This window comes from Astyanax mexicanus, chromosome 22 (assembly GCF_023375975.1).
Source record: "Astyanax mexicanus isolate ESR-SI-001 chromosome 22, AstMex3_surface, whole genome shotgun sequence".
Lineage (NCBI taxonomy): Eukaryota > Metazoa > Chordata > Actinopteri > Characiformes > Acestrorhamphidae > Astyanax > Astyanax mexicanus.
Genome location: NC_064429.1, coordinates 24824270 through 24846699, shown reverse-complemented (window position 1 = coordinate 24846699; position 22430 = coordinate 24824270). Strand labels below are relative to the sequence as shown.

The 22430-nt window shown below is 40.8% G+C and overlaps 1 protein-coding gene across 2 annotated transcripts in view; it reads right to left on the bottom strand.

Annotated features, from left to right (window-relative positions):
- Positions 1 to 22430, bottom strand: part of homer1b (homer scaffold protein 1b) — a 51348-nt gene that overhangs the window by 20011 nt on the left and 8907 nt on the right. Inside the window, exons 2-4 of one of the 2 annotated variants that reach the window (XM_007243942.4) lie at positions 18584 to 18740; positions 5500 to 5631; positions 91 to 183 (exon numbers count right to left, since the gene is read on the bottom strand). In XM_007243942.4, the coding sequence (XP_007244004.3) occupies positions 91 to 183; positions 5500 to 5631; positions 18584 to 18740 (382 nt within the window). Of the gene's footprint in view, positions 1 to 90; positions 184 to 5499; positions 5632 to 18583; positions 19008 to 22430 lie in introns of those variants that run through there. The other variant, XM_007243941.4, reaches the window with a different exon arrangement.

Below are 22430 nucleotides of genomic sequence, written 5' to 3'. Positions count from 1 at the left end.
TCCAGGAATGAATTTAAACACATAACTGTGTTAAAGCAGAGCGGAGATAATCAGAGTGAGGGTGAGTGAGGTGAAGGAACACATGCTCACCTGAGAGGGAGAGCTGGCCATATCCATCTTCTCTAAAGACTTCTCCTTCGCCAGGCGAGCGGCCTCCTTATACTCCGCAAACTTCTCTGCAAACTGAGGAGAGATGGAGAAAGTTAATTTTTACAAACATTATTAAAAAAATATTAAGATCGGATATTAGGGCTTCAACAACTAATCGATTAAATTGATGATTAAAATTGTTTGCAACTCATTTAATAATTGCTTCCCCCAATGTTCAGTATTAAGCCATAGGGCTGCATCGATTAGTCGATATAATCGAAAATGTCGATTATTTAAAATTGTCGACTTATCGTTAATTTGAAACAGCAGAGCATTAAACAAAGTGCTGGGGACAGAAGCGCAATGATAGATGGGTAAATGGCTCACACAGGTTACTCTTAACTTAATATGTGTCTCCAAAAGTGCCCAATCACATATTTACTCACTAAATATCAGCACTTTCCACATTTAAACAACATCCAGACATTTAAATGCCTTTTAAATCTCATGATCAGCAGTTTTTATCGTTTTTAGAGATTAAGGACATGGCAGAAATAATCGTTGACTATTCGACCAATCGAAAAAAGAATCAGCAGATTAGTCGACCACCAAAATAATCATTAGTTTTAGCCAAACAAAGACATGGCGGTAAAGCACCATTAAGCTGAATGCATGTTGGAGCCAGGGGTGAAGGAGAGCAAGTCACAGTGAGTTTGTAGTAAGTTAATTGTAATTTGACTCTCACTATTGTCTCTCAACCTTATTTACATTGTCTCTCAATCTTAGTATATGTATATCTCTATGTTTAGTGAACAAATTAGCCTTAGCATAATTCCCCCGATTTTTTATTTCCACCTTAAAATCCACCTTAAATGTGGCAGCTCGACCAGCAGTTTCAAAACAAGCCGTAGTTAACATCAGTCAAGCTAACAAGTTCTATATTTTCTCTCACTTACTCTCTCGTTACTAGAGGCTGCGAGAGTAGTTAAACAAGATGTGTCTCATTTTTAGTAAATGTATATCTCACTCGCATTTAGAAAGATCTCCTTTCCACCTTAAATGCGGCGGTTAAAAAGGTTAAAGCCTTTTTTAAGGTGTTTTCTGATTCTGACGTTGCGTGGATGCGTTTGAGATTTACAGCCAAGTGTATATCAACACTGTCCAATGAAAAACAAGTATCTCCAAGACAGCAACTTTACAGGAGAGAGAAAAAAACCTTCAAAACTTTCAGTGGAATCAATGTAAAAAAAATTTATTAAAGTATTTCTATTCGTCCGATTATTAAGAAATTTTGGCACAGTGTAAGGGACAACTGGTGCGTTCAAATTATGTAGTAAATTAAAAATCGGCAAAAATGGAGATACTTGTTTTTTATTGGATAGCGACGATATTCATATTACATACACTGTTGTAATTAAAGATAATAATGAAATGTATCTAACTTTCAGGTTAATTCTTTATGTAAACATGTATTATATATATACATATAATGTATATATATATATAGTACAAAGAGAGTTTGGTTTATTAAGTCAAATTCTGTAAATCAAATTTAGATTTTTACATCATAATCATATTATAACATGTCTTTCCCTCCTCTTCTCACTCATCCCCCTCCAGCCATCCTCTATGGTCCCAGCTGAGCTGCACACACACATTATACAGCCTCTAATATGATCATAGAGTTTATAGCGTAACCTCCAGCCTCCTCCTTCTCCTCCTCCTGTGTCTCCTACATTACCTAAGGCTCCACCTCCCCCCTCCTCCACTGTGAGAAGCTGGAGGTGTTGCAGGAGGCGAGGGGTCGGTCCTTCACGACTGCTGACTATGCAGAAGTTTTAGAATAAAGTGGATTAAGTGGTTCCTCGAGGACTCTTACAAACTATTAGATCCTCAGAGAACCGTCCTTTTCCACAGGCTTTCTGGAAGCTTCTGGATGGGTTCTGTCAGTGTAGAAAGCTGAGTAACCCCAAAAAATGGTCTCTTGAGTCCCCATTTATTTTACAGCTTTATCAAGCTTTTCACTACAGTATGTATATAAATGAATGCTTGATTTACACAGGTCTTAAAGCAGCAGTAACTGTAGCTGTTGGAGGATGATCACCACCCACCTCCCAATCTCCCCTACTCATCCAGCTATCATTCCAGGGAACACAGTTCCACTGTTTCACAGCTCAATACTGGAAGATTTATACCCCCACTGGACCATGACTGGCGTTAGACATGACTTCAAAAGGTTTATGTTAATGTGTTCCAGAGATTTTTTTTTTTTTTAGAAAGAATACAGGATAATAAAAGAGTGTGCCTCATTTCTTACCAGGGATGAGATAAGTGGGAGCTAGAGCATCTCAGATTTAAATATTAGGATCCTCAATATTCTACCAATAGTAGAAGTGTGGGGTTACTTTGATCTTGTTTTTTTTATATATATATAATTTTATTTCACATTTTTCCCCAATTTCATCCAATTTGGCTATTCAATTGTCCCACCCCTTTGTGCGTCCCCATCACCAGTGGCACCTGCGACCCTAGGAGGATGCGGACGAGCACACGCCTCCTCCGACACGTGTGAAGTCAGTCACCCCTTTTCCGAGCTGCTGCTGATAAATCCTGAATTGCCTGAGCAGCCAGCACGCTCGGAGGAAAGCACAGCGGCTAGGTTCTGATACATCCGCTCACAGACGCCTCGTGCCGCCCAGCGCCACCTTTAAGCATGATGGGGAGAGAGCGCCATCAACCCACCCAGAGGGTGCAAGGCCAATTGTGCTCCCTCTGGGCGCCGGCAGCTTGTAACTGTGGTTTTACATGTATTGCACTACTGCGCATGTGAGCAAGATTTGTGCTTCTCCAGGAAGACGGTGAGCTAGCTGTAGCATGGCCTCCCATCTGATGTAGCTACCCTAAGCTATCTGGACAGTAATGGGGAGATGCGTTGGTGCTTATGAACTACCCCGCATGGAGTGTGTCCTGTGTGCGTGCCTCGAGGGAAGCCAGGATTAAGTGTATTTTCTCTGCTAGCTCCTCCACCACACGCGTTTTCACCCATTACAAGCTGATGGCAACTTTGAGCTTGTTAACCCTCCTGTTATGTTCTGGATCAAATTGAGCCGTTTAAAGAATTTACATTTGAAGATTTAGAAAAAACAGGTCAAAGTATTTTTTTCAGGATGAAACTTTTTCTGCTTGCCTTAATTAGTGTAATTAACATATAATATGAAAATGATTCATCTCAAATATTTGCAACCACCCCCTGCAAAAACTAAAACTACAAATTAAAATGGCAATGTTATGTTTCAAAGTTATGCGAAACTATTGCGTTTTATATGTTGGTCTTTCAAACGTAATAAAGTAGTAAAACATTAAAAAAGTATATAAAATGTATTCTTTAAGAAAAACAAGTGAATTAGTTAATTATAAGCATTTCCTGTTAGAGGTAAGGAACACAATTGTACTAAGTATTGCTTGAATAATTAGCAATGGAATTAGTAATTAAATATTCACACGCTTTTTTTAGGATTTTTGGATAATTAAACATGCAGGGGGCCATGAGTTGCATAAGGTTGGTACCCCTGTAATAGAGAGTTCGTTTTTTTATGGTATTCGACCATTAGTGTAATTAATTAGTAAGGTCAGGCTCTGATAATAGAAATATAGATAATAGACATATAATAGTTATAGTTCAAAAGTGTGACCTAACAAAGCAAACACACAGCACAGTGCTTTAGACTGTGTACAAAGTAAATTAGCTAAACGCACTCACTGAAAATATAGACTGAGCTTACCAGACAGCGATTAAACCAAGTTATAGACTATATTTTCCTTTCAATGGAAAATCTCTATTTAAAATGCTGTCTAGTCCAAGACAATCTTTCATATTCTTCAAAAGATAAACCACTTGTTTCTTGTTTCCTAATTTCCTGTGCCACCAACAAGAATCATCTGCTTACTGAATCATCTCCTTAATTCCTGCACTCGGTCTGAAAAAAAGAAACACCTTTTTTCACACCTTTACGCTCAGATGTGTGATGAGTGTGTCTGTGAACACAGAGTGCGATAAAAAAACTGTCGATCATGTGAAGATTATGGAGAACAGTCTGGTTCAGTCTGGAGGCTGCTGTTACTTCAGATGCTAATGACTTTTGATTGCATAAGAAAAATAATTTTCAGATTTTATGCACATGATGACAGTTTTATACCATTACAGCATAGTATAGTATAGTATAGCATACACTATAGTATAGCATAGTATACACACTCGTAAAGTATAGCATAGTATAGGTATAAGGGTGAGGGCAGGGCTGGTGACGTCATGGGTCCTGCATTGTTTAATATTGCGATTTATTTTGCCAGAATTACAAATTTTACCAATATCGTGCAGCCCTAGACTGCACAACACGCTTTTGGAAGAATCAGGGGTCGGAAACTCCCATAAACACACTCCTAAACCTAGTGAAAAGCCTTCCCATAAGAGTTGAAGCTGTTAAAGATGAGAAGGGTGGACCAACATCAAATGAAACCCTGTGCATTAAGAATGGGACGTCACTCAAAATCTCAGAATGTGTGCAAAGGCAGGAAAGCGTGTAACATATAGTATTGCCTTTGCTTAAAATATCACAATAATAAATCACAGTATACAGAACTGTAACCCCTGTAGTCTGCCTCCAACCTTTTACTCTTAGAAATGTGAAAAGTGTGAAGTGTGTGTGTGTGTGTGAAGTGTGTGTGTGTGTGTGTGTGTGTGTGTGTGGTTGCACACAGAGTGTCACACAAAATTGTCGATCATGTAAAAATTATGGAGAACAGACTGGTCCAGCTTGGAGACTCTCTGATGCAAACAAAAGAGTGAATAGCGCGGGAGGAAGAGAGAACTTGGAGGAATTTGACAGGAAAGAAGTAGCACTGGTGTGAGAGAGAGGGAGAGTGTGTGTGAGCGTGTGTGAGTGAGAGAGAGAGAGAGAGAGAGAGAGAGAAAAAAAGAGAGAGAGAGAGAGAGGGCATGATGTCTCTCTTGCATAAGCCTGATAGTGAGGCCTTTCTGGTTTTTCCACCCCCAGTGTATGACAGCGCTTAATCATAATGCAGAGGAGCGCGAGAGCGAGAGAGAGAGTGAGAGAGAGTGAGAGAGAGCACACGAGAGAAAGAGAGAAAAAGAGAGAAAAAGAGAGAGAGAGAGAGCGAGAGCTAGGGGAGAGGAGAGGACCACGCAGAAGAAGCCTCCCACACACTGATGACTGTACAGCTGCTCATTAGGGCACAGTGTGTAGGTGTTTCCCAGCTCAGAGATGCAGAGAGAAAGAGAGGGAGAGCGAACGCGAGAGATAGAGAGAGATTGAGAGATCTAGAAAGAGCAAGAGAGCTAGAAAGAAAAAATAATAATAAAAGAAAGTACTGTAGCGATTTTCCACCCACCTTGGCCAGATGATGCTCGGAGGAGAAGCCCAGGCCGTACACCGTGTTGGCGCGGCTGTCTGCCCACTGGCCGAACTTCTGCGACGTTTTCGTGAAGCTCATGTTGGGGGTGATGGTGCTGTTTATTATAGCCTGTAGATAAATCACAGAGAACAGAAGGAACCTCTTTAGAACCGGCTGCCAAGCGAGTCAACCTGAGATCACAGGCAGGAAAAACAGAGCTGTTTCTCTGTGAGCAGCCTGACAGAAGGTGTTCAGACCTGCTTGTTCTCCTTGAGGTCTCAGCCAGGTCTTGGCTCTCCCTCTGCTTGCAGCCTCTCTTAGCTAAACAGAGCGTGGGCGTCACGGTGGATGGTGTTACCGTAAGAACAACCCACCTATATTATTTATTCCTATATCTACCTTTCGGTCTATACAACTTTTTACAACTTGGTTTACTGAAATACCATTCTGATTCTCTCGTCAGCAAATCAGACTCGACAGTGACAATAAAACACTCCATAAACAAAAGAGGACAAAACCTTGAGAGGAAACCAGACTCAGGGGGGCTGATGTTAGAAGGCTAACATCCTAGAAAAAGAAAATAACCTTGAAAAGGTCAGTAATTTGAATAAGACTCCAAAAATATTACTGATAGAACAGCATCATTGTCATTTTCATTCCAGGGCCAGATGCTGCTACTGCACTGTACTGTACACTCCTCTACAAAAGTATGGGGACAGTAAGGACAATCCTTTCATTTGTGCTGTAGACTGAAAACATTGTTCTTGTGAGCAAAAGTAGTCTCATCAGGGGCAAGAAGTGGAAGGTTTTAGATTGGCCCAGTTTTAAACCCTGTAGAGCATGCATTGAACCTGCTAAAGAGGAGACTGAAGGGGCGCCAAGTGGTCCAGCAGTCTAAAGCGCTGCCACTGTTCGAACCCCCGCTCATGCAGCTTTGCCATCAAGCAAAATTGGCCCTGCTCCCTCCAGGTGGGTAGATGGCGCTCTCTCCCCACATCACTCCTAGGGTGATGTCTGCAGCACAGGGCGTCTGTGAGCTGATGTATTGGAACCGAGCCGCTGTGATTTCCTCCAAGCGTGCTGTGTTGCTGCTCGGCAATGCTGCATCAGCAGCAGCTCGAAAAGAAGCGGTGGCTGACTTCACATGTACCAGAGGAAGCATGTGTTAGTCTTCACTCTCATGGTGTGTTGGGGCATTACTAGTGATAGGAGGAGTCCTAGTGACTGGGTTGGGTAATTGGCTGTGCTAAATTGAGGAGAAAATGGGAAAAATTAGAAATACATTTATTTAAAAAAAAAAGAGAAGACTGAAGGGAGTAACCCCTCCAAAACAAACGCACAATTAAAGAGGCTGTGGTGAAATCCTGTAAAAGCACCACAAAAGGAGAGTACAAACATTTAGTGATGTCAGTAAGTCAAAGGCTTACTGCGACCGCAAGATGCCAGTATGCCTTAAGGGCAAGATATACAAGACCATCGTACGCCCTGTCGCCCTCTACGGTTGCGAATGCTGGCCCGCAACCGCACGACACGAGCAAGCGCTGCACGGCATGGAGATGAGGATGCTCCGGTGGAGCCTCGGCCTGACGCTGCATGACCACACCATGAATGAGGACGTCCGAAGACGAATGGGTGTGGCCCCGATTACCGACAAGATGCGAGAAGCACGCCTGCGGTGGTACGGACATGTTGCCCGAAGCGATGAGAACTCGGTGGCCAAGACAGCGGTGCGCCTCAGCCCACGAGGGAGGAGGCCCCGAGGACGGCCAAAGAAGCGGTGGCTTGACCGGATTAAGGAGGACATGAAAAACTTAAATGTTGCTCCTGAGGACGCCATGGATCGCACCAAGTGGAGACTGGCATGTCGATACGCGGACCCTGCGACTTAAAGCGGGAATAACGCGAGGAAGAAGAAGAAGAAGAGTAAGTCAAAGGCTTGATCCAGGTACTGAAAAGGATTTTTAACTAAATATTAAATCTTATTAACTTTAATCTATTTTATCTGTTCCAATACCTTTGCTCACAAAAAAACTGATCCAGACAAAAAGGTTTTAAAACATTTTAATACGTAAACATTTAGTAATGTTTAATAATGTGTTAACTAGTGCTAATTAATAATTAGTTGAGACGATACTTAACCATTTAACAATATTTGTTAATGTAAGTACGGTTCATTAATGTACCAAAATCTTAAGGTTTTACCCAGGTGTAAATACTGTATAATACTGGAAATAAAAGATGAAATATCAGTGTTTTGTCTCATATTTCTGCATCTTTTAATGTCAAATGAAAATGTTTATAGTCTACGGCAGGAAAAAATGGATTGGCCTCGCTGTTTCAGTACTTTTGGGGGGGTGTAACTGTGTAAAGCTTTGTAACCCAAACCAAAAGGATTTTCAATGTTTCTATAAGCACGATGTGTGAAATTTACCACTGGACAATCAGATTTATCAAAGCCCAGAGGATTCTCTATTGTAAATGGTTATCTAAAGCAGTGACTCTCAAGGACATCGCCGAAGTCAAAAACCCAACTCATAAAACCTAGAAAAAAAGCAAAAATACAGACCTGATTCTGTATAACACCAAACATAGTTATACTAATGATGAACCCTTTTTATTCTATATAAAACTCTTTGCTAATGGTTATGAATATAGGCCTTTCACACCACAGTTGGATTGGTGAACATTCCAGATTAAAAGAAGATTAAAGCTGAATGTGAACAAGAGGTGAAATTACTGATGTTTCCTAGTAGAGATAAAACAAACAAAAAAAATATATAAATAAAAAAAATAAACCAACAAATAAATAAATAAACAGCAAAAGGTGTTCTTTCTTAAGATTTCTTAAGATGCTATTGTTAAGTCTATTAGTCAGTCAACTTGCGTAGATTGCCGCAAGGTTCTGCATGGGTCTGTTGATTCTATTGATCAGCGTGATTTGTTTTGACAGTTTTTGCACAGTACAGACTAACAGTAATGATCCTACTTGTCAAACACTGTAGTAATTAGGACTACAGTAAAACTTTCTAATCATCTTCATTTTTATCATGTCTACTGTCTCACTAGCTTCACGGTATTCAATAGTTTGCTGTTTTTATTATATACACAAGTTGTTGATGTTTCAAGGAACTCTAATTAGACTAAATCTGTCTATTTTAATGGATTTTCTATTGAACTTGCAGCTGTTCAAGTGTATATCTTGATTGCTGAATGTCTGACTGGTAGATAGAACCAATATTCTTCACAATTAAGTTCAGCCAACTAGTCCACACACTCACTAGGATTTGCAGCACTAAAAGGCTAAAGACTAGTGCATTTCTACCACTACCACATTCATCCACTGCCCCTTTTTTAACTGCCACCAATGCACCATCACTACTCAGCCAATGGGTACAGGGTTTAACAGACCCTTACACTAACCAGTAACACAATAGTAGTGATGAGAGGAGAGAGAAAGCCATCAACCAATCCAGAGATTGCCAATTCCACAGCCAATAGTACTCTCTCTGACTCAATCCTGACCTAGGATTCAAACTTGCAATCTCCGGGCCAAAGCATCAGTGTCTTGGTCAGCTGAGCCACTTTTAACCCTTTAAATGTTTAGAAATGTGTACTGTATCATGATATTGTCCACATCTCATCACTGTCACACAATGTAAAATGCAAAACGGCAACTTTACAGAAGAAAGAAAAGCCTTGTTAACGTTACTCACTTTGCCATATATCTTTTTTTATTGCAGACACTGCAAATACTGTAAAATATGAAACAGGTATGCAAAAGTACAGAGCTGTCAGTGTCACATTTATGTTTTAAACATTTTCACACATTGGGCCTCAAGGTAAAAGTGCTTGCAATATTTTGAACAAACTGTGCTCTTACCCTGCTAATTGAACCTTCACACTCTGCTCTTGCTGGTGCAATGTGCAATTAATGAAGATTTGCCACCAAGCTTCTCCAATTTAGCCATGAAACCTCCCACACTAAAATGACAGGTGTTTCAGATTCATTGTCCCCTGTATATATCCAGAATGTCATAATACTAAAAAGGCACTCCAAATATCTCCATATATCCAGGATTAAAGTAAAATAAATGATACTGAACAGATATAATCAGTCTCTGGTTGATATATAATGTGAAATGAGAACAGTGTGAATTTTACTTTTACTAAAAACAGAAAAAAGTAGTACCCTGATGTGATAATTAGGGGTGGGTGATCTGGCACGATATTTCAGGGTATAATATCGTTCACAATATTTAAAAAATGTTGGTGATATTATTGCACAGCACTAATTCAGTAAACCTTAACTGATCCTGGGTCAACATTTTCAATCCTAGAAGTTTGATAAATATGGGTCACTTTCAATTTGGGATTGATGATGAGACTCAGGCCTGTACATCGGCCAGTCCAGTACCCATACCCCCCTTGTAATGTGCACAGCATGAGGCTTTGTATTGTCTTGTTGATAAACGCATGGACTTCCCTGGAAACGATGTCAATGTCATACTATGATAGACACTGGACTTGATTTGAATCAGACCTTACAATGTGTGGATCTTACAATTTCTTTCGAAGAAGATCCAGAATACTGATTTGACTGACCATGGTCCATGTTTCCACTGTGTGATGATCCATACCAGAATCCTCAGAGCCCAGAGAAGATGACAGCACTTCTGGATATGGTTAACATAAGGCTTCTGATTGGAACAGCAAAGTTTTAAGTAGCATTTATGAATGGAACTTGTATTGTATTGTAGCACTTAACACTTTGGGTATTTCTATTGGTCCATTCATCATACAATCATGACAAACTGGAAAAATGGAGATACAATGTTTGAGCAGGACAGCAAGAACATGTTCACACTATCCACCCTACACAATCAGAAAAATGAGGGGGTCAAATGAGGTGTTAATTGGGCCTGAATTGATTGAGCCGTGAAAGCGCCAAGCGTCAACAGGATGTGAAGGATACAATACAGTGTGGTCATGTTCTCTTAAGAGAATCAATAAATGTAATATTGATCTGTTCACTGGACACCCTCCCACATTGCACAGCTCCTACGGGGAAGATCATGCTACGATGATCAATCAAATTCAAGGGGAGAGGGGGTCTGGGGGTGGTCTGTGAATGTGTGGTCCATAAGTACAATTCTTAAAGCAGCTACTAAGAAGCCATTAAGAAGATACTGGCAAGACCCTCAAGCAGATGATCCCACAGTAAATTCCACGTCTGTCCCCCACAGCGTTTAAACTGGGTGGGAATCATCCCAGCAACGAGCGACCGTAAACACTTAAGAGCCTCTCCTAAATCTTAAGCCATGCAGCCTTTATAAGACAGCCAAATGTTATCGATGGAATGACCAGCAGTACTGCGGGCGAATGTGTTTGTGTGGGTGTGAAGCTGAGAGCAACTCCGGAGGTGGGAGAGAGAGAAAGTGAGAAGGTGAGTGTGAGAGAGAGAGAGAGAGAGAGAGAAAGAGATGAAAGCATCGAGAGCAGGAAAAAGAAGATATGCATTGCATTGCAGTGGACCTTCATATTTATGGTGGCAATTGCAATGGCCTCAGTTAGTGGACCTCACCATAACATTACGACCTCAGTTGACCTCCACGAATGCACTTTTTGTAGCATCTCTTTTTTTGGAGGTTGATTACATAATGGCACATTTCATATCGTTGCTGTCCAATGAAAAACAAGTATCTCCATTTTTGTCAATTTTTAGTTTACTCCATCATTTGAACAGACAAACTGTCCCTTACGCTGTACCAAAATTTCTTAATGAACAGACCAAAAGAAATACTTCAAAATGACCTAAAATAAACTCTTTTTACATTGACTTCCACTGAAAGTTTAAAAGGCTTTTTCTCTCTCCTGTAAAGTTGCTGTTTTGGAGATACTTGTTTTCCATTGGACAGTGACGATATACAGTAATAGTCTAGTACCTGGAATGGCTTTCAGTTAACAGCTGTGCTGAACTTGTCAAGAGTTAATTACTTGAATTTCTTGCCTCTTAATGTGTTTGAGAGCATCAGTTGTAAAGCTGTGAAGAGGTAGAGATACTGGTATACAGTGAATAGCTCTATTTAAGTAATGTTCTAATAAATATAATGGCAGGAACTACTCAACTAAGTAAAGAAACAAATACTTTAAGAAGTAAAGGTCAGTCAATCCGGAAAAAAAAAAAAATCAAGAACTTCAAAAAGTATCTATCAAAATGTTATGATTAACATTATGATAAAACTGGCACTTATCAGGACCACCCCAGAAAAGGAAGACCAAGAATTACCTCTGTTGCACCGGATAAGTTTATCAGCGTTTTCTAGCTTTAGAAACCACAAGTTAACAACACCCCAAATAAAAGCCACCTAAATGTTTCACAGACTATTTTGGTTTGTTAAACACTTGTATGTTTACTTCTTGATTTCTTAGGTGTTCCTTCATAGTTTGGATGACGTCAACATAATGAATAAGGAGATGTGTCCAAACTTATAACTCTATAATTCAAAAACATTTGGAAAAAGGCAGCTAAAGACTTGAGAGTCATTTACCAATGTTTTATATGTTATGATCAGGAGATTGCCAGTTCGAATCTTGTTCATGTAGCTTGCCATCAGCTTCCAGAGCCCCGAGAGAGCACAATTGGCCTTGCTCTCTCTGGGTGGGTAGATGTCGATCAGCACAAGGCATCTGTGAGCTGATGTATCAGAACCGAATCGCTGCATTTTCCTCCGAGTGCGCTGTAATGCTACTCAGCAATGCTGCATCAGCAGCAGCTGGAAAAGAGGTGGTGGCTGACTTCAGATGCGTCGGAGGAAGCATGTGATAGTCTACACCCTCCTCGTGTTGGGGCATCACTAGTAATAGGGGGAGTCCTAATGAGTGGGTTGGGTAAATTGGGGAGAAAATGACAATGTTTTATATCTAACATATCTAAGCAAAATATGTTCCTGGTTATCACGGTTAGCATTGTCCCAGGTTGGTACTGATTCCAGCTAATAACAAAGCATTATTCTGTATGTTCACATTGCTGATAAATCTGGTAACTGGACAGGCTTTGGAACTGTTGAAACCCTTGTTGTCTGTAGAACAGCATAGTCCTGCTAAAAGATGCCTTAGCTGTTAGTGTCCCAAATACTGTATCGCTACTAGAGGATACTGACTGTCATATGCAATGGATTCCCAGACCATGACACCAGCAATTGGAACAATGTGTTGCTCAACAGCAAAGGCAGGATTGATTTGCTCACCATGAGACCACGTTTTTCTATTCGGACTGTTGTCGGATCCTAAACAGAACCTGGATTCACTGCTAAAGATGACACTGTTCCAACCTGTAGCAGTCTAGGGGACTTAATCAAGACACCTCTGCAAACTGGACAAAATAAGACAGTGGATGGTTGGTTGATGTACAATCTAGAAGGTTTTTGTTGAATCCAATTATGCGCCCTCTCAAAAAAGTCTGTCAACTAACCAAAATGTTTTTAAATGCAAGGTAGAGGCATGTCTAGCACTTATTTTTACGATTACGATTTCTCACCAAGAGGTACACTACCTAAAGCAGCCTCTAGAAATATATTTTTTTCTAGGCCAACAGAAGGAAAAATGTTACGCCCTCTTGTGGTAAGATCCAGTGTCTAATCTGTCTATACCTCTAATCATTTACATATCTGCCTGAGACATAGAGTAGCTGTCTAACTACATATCTCTGCTGTACAGGTTGTCCAGTGTTGTGTGTGGATAGGCCAATTATCCGCAGATACTGAAGCCCCCAAAGGATTTTCCACAACTGACATTTCAGGGAAGCAAAACCAGAAACATAAAAAATGGACGGGTGACTGAATGTACATCAATGTTTTATATTACCAGTTTTATACATGTACAGTATAAAGGGCTTTCAGATACGCCCACACACTTCCGGAACCACAGTATGGAGGTGGGCTCCACACAACTGCAATACATGTGCTGAAAGAAGAAAAAAACTGACAGAGGGCTTCAGCTTCCCTTGTGTTATACCATGTTATACAATCCCTCCGTCAAAGTGGTGGGAAGAGAGCACTCTCTCCTTCCTCGTATATTCCCCCATCCTACTTCAGATGAAGGGGTTATCACTCATACTGTCCTTCTGTACTCCTACTGATGCTTTAGCCTTAGCTTTAAACACAGAAAAAATATATTTGCTCTTCACAATTTCTGTTCATAAATAAGGCCAATATTTGTATTATTGGTGATGTCAACTAGTTTCATTTCCCAAGACTTACTTTGAAGGATATGCATGTAGGATCTCCTGCATTGATTGTGGGTGATTCCTCAATCACTTGTCTGTTTGTTGCATTGAGTTACACTGGGTCAACTCTGGTTTGAACCTAGGACCGATTCTTACCCAAATGCTCAGCACACATCCAGGCTGAGTGCTTCAAGTGCCAACACCCTGGTTGCTGAGTATAATACAGCAACTGGTATGAGCAGGTGGGAACGCATTTAGGTTGGCAAGTATATGTGGCAACACCCTGATCAATCTCCTCAAGCTGCATGTAAATACATCACGGTTGCCGAGTATAATATGCAAATCAGACAGAACCACATGTTCTATCACCCCTGTTGATGAGTATAATATGGGAATCAGCCCAAGCCGTGTGTGCCTGAGTATAATATTGGAACACCATAGAGGCTGAGTATGATATTGGAACTGGCCTTAGCCATGTGTGCTTACACCCCCCGGATGCTGAGTATAATATGAGAATTATCCAGAGCAGCAGTTTGCCAAGTTTGTTATATAGGAATCAGTCCAAACCACATCTGATCACACTCGTTTGTTGAGTATAATATGAGAATTGGCCTGATCTGTCTGTGCTTACACACCGGTTGGAGAGTATAATATCAGAATCGGCCCAAACCACATATGCCAACACCCTGATTTCTGAGTATAATATGAGAATTAGTCCAAGCTGCAGGTGGCAACACACAATTTCCCAATTATGATATGAGAATCAGCCCAAGACACATGTGCCTACACTCTGGTTTCTGAGTATAATATGGAAACCAGCCCAAGGCGCATGTGGCAACACTCATAATATGCACGCTTTTGCCAAATGTCATACATCAGCCAAGCTCAGGACAATCTTTCATGCTGTCTGGATCAAAACTACTGCAAACTATTCAGAAAGAGCAATTGCAGAAGCTTTTCAGAGGCCGAACAAATAGCACAAAACATTGTTCTAAACGTTGACGCAAGGTGTGTCAGCTAATGAAGTGAATGTATGTACTTGCGAGACATGCCAGGCCTGGGCTCCTGACAGCTTGAGCCTTTTCATGTCCATACGTGGCACTCCGCTAGCTGAATGCTAAGCAGGTTGAAACATGGTGTTTCTCTTTATTTTCAGATATGGGGGGATCAACATGCCGGGCACTCTAATCGGAGTCCGCACAGGCAGCTGTATAATAAGTTGCTTCAGGCTCGTAATTGCATGGAGCTGCACAGTGGGTGGACAGCTCTAAACTGCAGCAGTAGAGCACATGCTCCGACATTAGGCATGTTCCCCTGATCTGAGCCCAGGCTTGAAGCATATGGGACACTGGCTTGCAACAGCAATTCTTCTTCAAAACATAAGAAGTAACAGCTTTGAAAGACCATCCTGTGGGGGCTACACGTCCTCAAATCAACTAAAAACCAATGCATGAAGTCTGTGGATGCAATAATAAGATAAATATGTAGTGAAACAGATTTGTAAAGGATTCTAATCCCTGTCCTGGCACCAACGCCAATCTCTTGGCACAGGCTGTAATAGGTCAATGCCAGTTCACATCAGGTCGAGGCTTAAGTGACAGGCTGTAGCCTATACAATGCTTGTGCTGTGGACTGCTCTGCTGGAGTTTACAAAGGTCAAGGCAGAATCCATAAATAAATCCAGAAATAGCTGGTCGAGGGAAGCATGTCGCAGCTTAAAGGGGAATTTCACCAATTTCAGAAAAGTTCTGCAGTATTTAGTTGCATTTATTGAGATTAGAAACTTAGACCTCATTTACACCTGGTCCCTTAATCTGTCTTGAGTTGCAGGATTAAATCTGGATAAGGCCAAGCTACAAAAAATGCAAGCTACAAAAAATGCAAGTGAAAACACCCAAGACACAATTCATACACACTGAAACAAATCATATCACTGTCTCTGTTTACACCAGGTCACTTCATGCATCTTGAGTATCAGGATTATATCTGGATAAGGCCAAGATACAAGCTACAAAAATACAAAAAATTCAAATCCAATCACAAAAACATTTCAGGATTTAATCGGAGACACATCTGAACCACCCGTTATATAAATTAACATAGTAAAGCTGGATTTTATTTATAATGTTGATAATCATATATTATTGAGGTATAAATGTGACAAAAAATGACAGGGTAGAATACAGCTAATCAGAGGCTTTCACCAGCAGAGGCATTAACATTTATACGTCAAAACAGAGAAACGTAATAAAAAAGAAAAGTTCTTTTGGAGGCAAAATTAAAGATGCAGCAGAACTGAATTTTTAAGCATTTTTAAAGGCACTAGTGGGAACACCAAAATTAATAAAATGATTTATAAAATCACTTGGAAATTATTTTTGGAGTCCTTTGTCATTTGTTCCAATTGAAAGACAGTGTATGTATTTGAAATGGTTATGTATAAAAATGTTAGTAGAAAAATCAGATTTTGACAGTAGTCCTTTGGACAATTCAAGCCAGAGTCTGCTGGTCACAATTATTACCACCCAATGCACTGTCCACTGTCGGTGGGAATCTCTCTCCATACATACAATATATTTCCAATGCACACGTGAAACTGTGGATTAAGAATTGTTTATGCATAACATCTATCTGCACACACTATCAGACCTTGCTTAAACTCCACTAATAGTCTTGCCATGAGCATGCTAGCATTTGTTTAACCTCACTCACAAGATAACACCTCACAACTTGTACAGGTTATAGAGATAAAGTCATGGTAAAACCAGCCATTTTTCATTAGGGACCATTTTAAAATTCAGAATTAAGAAGTCACGATAAGATGAGTGATGAGCACAAAAGAATAGGTAGAATAGAAGAACAAATTGCAAAATTCATTATGTGGAAATTTCTGAATTCCAGTGTTTGCTGAAAATATAATATCAATGCATTTCCATGGAAAGTGTATATAGTCTTGTTTACATGGATGAAGTTCAGTGAAATTTAAATAAAATCACTGTATTTTAGTGCTGGAGCTTTTTTCACAAAACATCAGATGACAAAGAAACTATTTTCTTTATTTATTTGACTGGAGTATCTAATTTAAATATAATGAAAAGTTATTTAAATATTGTGGTACTATATCTTTAGCATATCATCCAGCCCTAGCTTCTACCACCGCTTCTGTGAACCAGTTTTTTTAGCATTAAGAAAAAAATTCCCGCCAAACCACTTTGACTTTGTTTTTGAACGATTTCATTCTAAAAACATTTCAAAATTGAATGCAATTGCTTTTTTTTAAACATCATGAACTGCATGACACAAGCTAGGATTAGTGTAAAGTTCTGCTAAAGCCCCCTTTGCTAATGCCCCCTAGCACAGTGGCCATTATTGGACCACTCCTCCTGGCCTTAAGACCAGGGTCTTATCATGTCTCTCACACTGACCTCATTCCACTGCCCTGCTCTCACAAAGCAGCTCATAAAAACACCACCTCATACATTATATATATATATACGCTATATTTACAGCTTCCACATGCTGCGTGATCCAGAGGCATTTTACAACCTAACCTGCTCAAACTCTCCAAAGAGAGCAGTCCAAGGAATTATGCAACACTGCTGGACTTCACTGGAGTCAATTCCATTGACCTGTCTAGCTGGAATGTTGACATATATGCACTAGTTGCTGCTAATGCTAATGCTAACAGTGGTTTGTTGTGGGTTTAGTGGAGGATCTCGTGCAGAAGCTGTGGTAGTAGCAGAGCAGTTAAAACCTTCTCCAGTGCACTGGGATCGCTTCACACGTTATTTCTGTCTCTGAAGCTGCCTGCGAGCTGGGGGACCGAGAATGCTAACACACACACACTAACCCACACACACACTGCTGCAGCTAGGTCTATTTTAACCGTTCTGCGCTAGCCTGCGCTAACAGGGGCCGGAGCCTGGAATTGAGTTGCCAGTGGCGTGAACTGCGAGGTTTCATCTCGTCTAAGAGGTTTACGCGAGCGGACATGTAGTGCATGAGAAAATCAGAATGATGAGTTTTCGGTGTGATGGTGAATATGTATGGGTTATGTCGCAGCTGCGTCTTGTATTCCGCTCACCACCGTGCGGAACAGGAGCGCTATTCAAATTCTAATCAGGATCGCCGCCCTTAAGGGATTGTGATGCAAGACTGGAGAGCAAAAAATAGGCCCAAAGCAATGCAATCAATGAAGTGACTTTGGTTGGCATGACGGTGAATGCTGCAATGTAACACAATGGGGTTCGCTCTAAGAGTAGTGCTGAGGTAAATTTATGATTAGAATAGGACCACTGAAGTAAATATATGACGAAAATAACGCTGCTGGAGAACATTCACAGATAGAATATTGTTGCTAAAGGTTAAAGGTATTGTGTTTTGTTGGTATGTGCAATAAATCTTTTTAAATTTCAAAAGGCTATTTCATTTATTTAATGGTGAACATTTAATTAAAAAAAAATTGGTTTCAGCCCAAATTTTCATTTCAGTGCATCACTACATTAAATCTAATTACACAGTAAAAAAAGACATTAGCAATACTTGCTTGTGTGAAAATGGATTTTTGGACCTCTCTCGGATCTTTAGGTCACTGCATCCTTCAGTCCTACTCCCAGTCTGTCTACCTAAATGTCTTGGGAATTATGCTTGACATGTTTAAGACAGTGTGCCGTTTAAATCCGACGTCATCAAAAGCTAAACCAGCTTTAGGCTTCTAATGTAAACCACCATATATCCTAAGATCCTAAAGTTGCTGAGATTTGCTTTCCTTTTTGATCCTTCCCAAGCAGGATCAATACAACACAACACACCACAACACTGCAAAACAGAGGCCATCTTTCAAGCACAGTGTCTTACCTTTGCCCCATCCAGGCTTATGATCCTGTACACATTCCTGGTGCTGTCGTAGAAGTAGGAGACAGTGACGGCGTGCTTGCTGGTGGGCACCCAGTTCTTCTTGGTGCTGGGGTCGATCTGGAAGACGTGCGCCCGCGTGCTGTAGATAGGCTGTTCCCTGAAGGGGACAAAGAAGAAGTGGTGAACCTCTTTGTGCCGGAGCACCGTGGTCTGCCCGCAGCCGTTGGGCGAACTGGAACGCCCCGGCAGCTGGATCACCATCTCCTCGGCCTCCATCTTGGTTCGGACAGGAACCAGGAGGAACTCAGGAGGAACCTGCTCCCACCCACCACCCGGCTACAAACATCGGTGCTCTGCTTTACAGAGCACTAGCACCAGCACATTCAAGTCGCTCAGCTGAGATGGAAATGCCAGCTGTTTGGCAGGGGCCAAGAGGGAGGGGGACTAAATATAGGCCGGTGCGAGGTAATCTGTCACAGCCCCACCCCTGCCAGCCCTGTTTTACACCGTCATTTCTGCACTTGCGCTTGGGAGAGAAGCTTCAGTTCTATTGAAATATGGTGCTGATAAAAAAATGATTGTAATATTAATGAGAATCTTTGTAACTTTTGACCTTTAGAAATCCTATGTTACATCTGTTGTGTATAATAACACACTTATACACATTCATTTATTGCCACATTACCTTTAACATTCTTGCTCACACCTCAGATAAAGGGGTTGGACAATGAAACTGAAACAACTGTCATTTTAGTGTGGAAGGTTTCATGGCTAAATTGGAGCAGCCTGGTGGTCAATCTTCATTAATTGTACATTGCACCAGCAAGAGAAGAGTGAAGGTTCAATTAGCAGGGTAAGAGTCAGCATATGTCAGCAATGTCAACATACCACCAAGAAAGACGAACCACATCCAACAGGATCAACTGTGGACGCAAGAGGAAGCTGTCTGAAAGGGATGTTCGGGTGTATGTCTGACCAATGGGAAGAGCATTCTTCCATGGTTTGCTGTGACGCATTTTGGTACACATTTTCCCTGTGATATCTTCACCAGAGTCCCGCGAAAAGCGTCCTGACACGGCAGTTTTTAGAATTAATACATTAGGCTTAGCAGGGATGGTCGTTTCAGAACACTGGTACCATTAAACACAATATTTTTTCCCTTTTTCACTCAGAAATGCTTCTGCTTTCAGTTTACAAACAAAATAATACAGACTGCCACTTTAACAGAAAATAATGAAACTATAAATCTAATGTAGAACTACTGTAGCCATTGCATTGCATTGATTTTGTTGTGTTTAAGCCACCTTCAAAAGACACACTTTACACATGCATTTCTGGACAAGCTAAAAGGTATAAAACCAGTATCTTAAATGCACACAATATTACAGTGAAAAAATGTTCTGTGGAAAAAGACCAGGTAAGAGGTGTAATGGTGTAATCCACTATGCTATACGACCCTCTTAAGCATCATCAGGTTTTTAAAAAAAATCCATTTTTGATGTTTGATGGAGAATCTGTTTCTTTCTGTACTACCTCTCTAGTGGGAAGTGATTTTTTTTAATGTTTTGATCCAACCTTAAAGAACACTTTACACATGTATTTTTTGGACTGGCTGATAAAATACATGTGAATTGAAGAAGTACTATTACAATTAGAGTGTGAATGTAATACTACAGGATTTGGCTAAGTGGAATGAGACCTGATAAGTGGTGTTATCCACTATGCTATACCACCCACTGGATAACTAACAGCTGGAGAGCTTTTGGGAATCAACATTTTCTTTCTGCTTTCCACTCTAAGTATCCCCTGGGGTCTATGAAAGAATGTGTTTTTGAAATTTTGGGAGTTGGAGGTGATTTTTTTCTCCTGGTTTTGAGCCAACCTTAAAGATACACTTTTTACATGCATTTCTGGATATATCTGAAGTGAAAGACTAAAGCAATAAAGTAATATTACAAGATTTAGGTAAGTAGAAATGGGGTTATCCACTAGTACTAGTACTAGTACTAGTAAAGTTTCTGGGAATCTACACCTTTTTCTTCTTTCCTGCCCCAAGTGGTAGGCCCAGGAGCTGTGTGTAGTGAAAGAATGTATTCTTGGTCTTTGGTTGAGTTTGATCGATGAACTGTTAGCTCAAGCATTATTAGACAATCTGCTGAGAATCAGGAGAGTCTAGCTGACCCTGGATCAGCAGCACAAGGCAGCTGTTACCATTAGCCTTTAGCAGATGAACCATCCCTAGACCTATCACCCATATGACCCAATTCCACAGATAACCCCCTTCCCCCAATCCCCAGAAAGACACTCAATCCCTGCATATTCTAATATACAGCGCTGCTTATCAAATCATAGGATCACAAGACTGAGTGTAAAAGGGGGGGGATGGGGGGTTGGGGGGTCTAAGCAGCTGCGAGCTCAGGCACAGCAGCATTTGTGAGATAGAGTTTGTTGTTCCTATTCCCGGGACGGCTAATCACCATATTCAATTCCATTAACGTGCTTCTAATCAGCTGCCATTGGGCTGATGTGCAGAAAGGTGTACACACTGAGGGGAGATGAAGGCGAGGAGAAGTGATAGATGAGTCGTTGGTGAGAAACGAAGAGGGAGAAACAGAGAGGAAGACGGAGAGAGGAAGAATGAGCGCTGTTGGAGCTCGGCAAGATAGAGAGAAGTGCTTACACTGCAGTCGAGGGGGGGGGTGAAAATCTTTCAACAACATCAAAGGAGCATTGCATAATTACCATTAAAATTCAGCCGCAATCACCATGCATGCAAAATGAGGAGGGGGGAATGGAGGGGGGTGGGGTATTTGGTTTAGATACCTAAAGGGGTGAGGGGTTGGGGAGTGGCACCATAGAGCAGATTTTTGGGAAGTCAGTCTCAGAATCAGTTTTGGAATCACAATGATGGGGGACTAGTTTGGGAAGAAGAAGATTAAAAATAGATGTAATAAGGCTTTTGATCATATATACTGTTCACTTTTAAAGAGAACGTAAAAATGGAAACATGCTAGAAAACTGGAAGCTGGAGTGATCAAATAGGGCGTTTTCATACCTGTAGATGATGGCTTGCTCTGGTCTGAATCAGATAACAATTTTGCAAACCATATGGAAAGGCTAATCCTGTGGTCGTGAAAAAGATGTTCATATGTTTCGAGGTCAAATTATTAGCATGCATTAAGTAGAGAAAAGTAGATTGCTAATCTAGACTACTAAAATTGGGTTAATTACTGACCAACGCAGTCCTAAAAAGTGGAAGGACAGAGGGGAAACATCATCATCGAATGTGGTCGGAAAAAAATCTGAATGAACATCAAATGGTAGAAAAACGACACTAGCTCTGTCTCACATTCGGACCACTCAAGAGTCAACCCGAGCACTCAAAATCAGAGGAAAACAGCAAAACAACAGTAATCAGCCCTTTAATCAGGCATTTAAATGGCTTTTTAAAAGGTAGATAAGAGCGTTTTTCGGGGATTAAAAGCGTGAATTCGGCTGTAACTGTAAAAATCTGCGCAAAACTGTGCTGGACTGAGGTGGACAGCTTTTGACATAAGCGTTTACAAGCACTTGGCCAACCATGTGGATGGAGGCCATGCGGTTACCTCGTGTTGACTCCTGCCCCAACCCTTGCACTTCTCAGGCAGCCACAGCCTGTCACTTAGTCAGACACAGAGACAGCGCTGTGTATCTATTCTTGAGTCACGAAACAAAACATTGCAACATGACGTTGCAATGATTTAATTCCCTTAAGTGACATCGCACGTCACATAGCGATGACAATGCTTAAATGATATATCGCTCAGCCCTACTATACCCTAATTAAAGATCTTTCCAAGAACTCTGT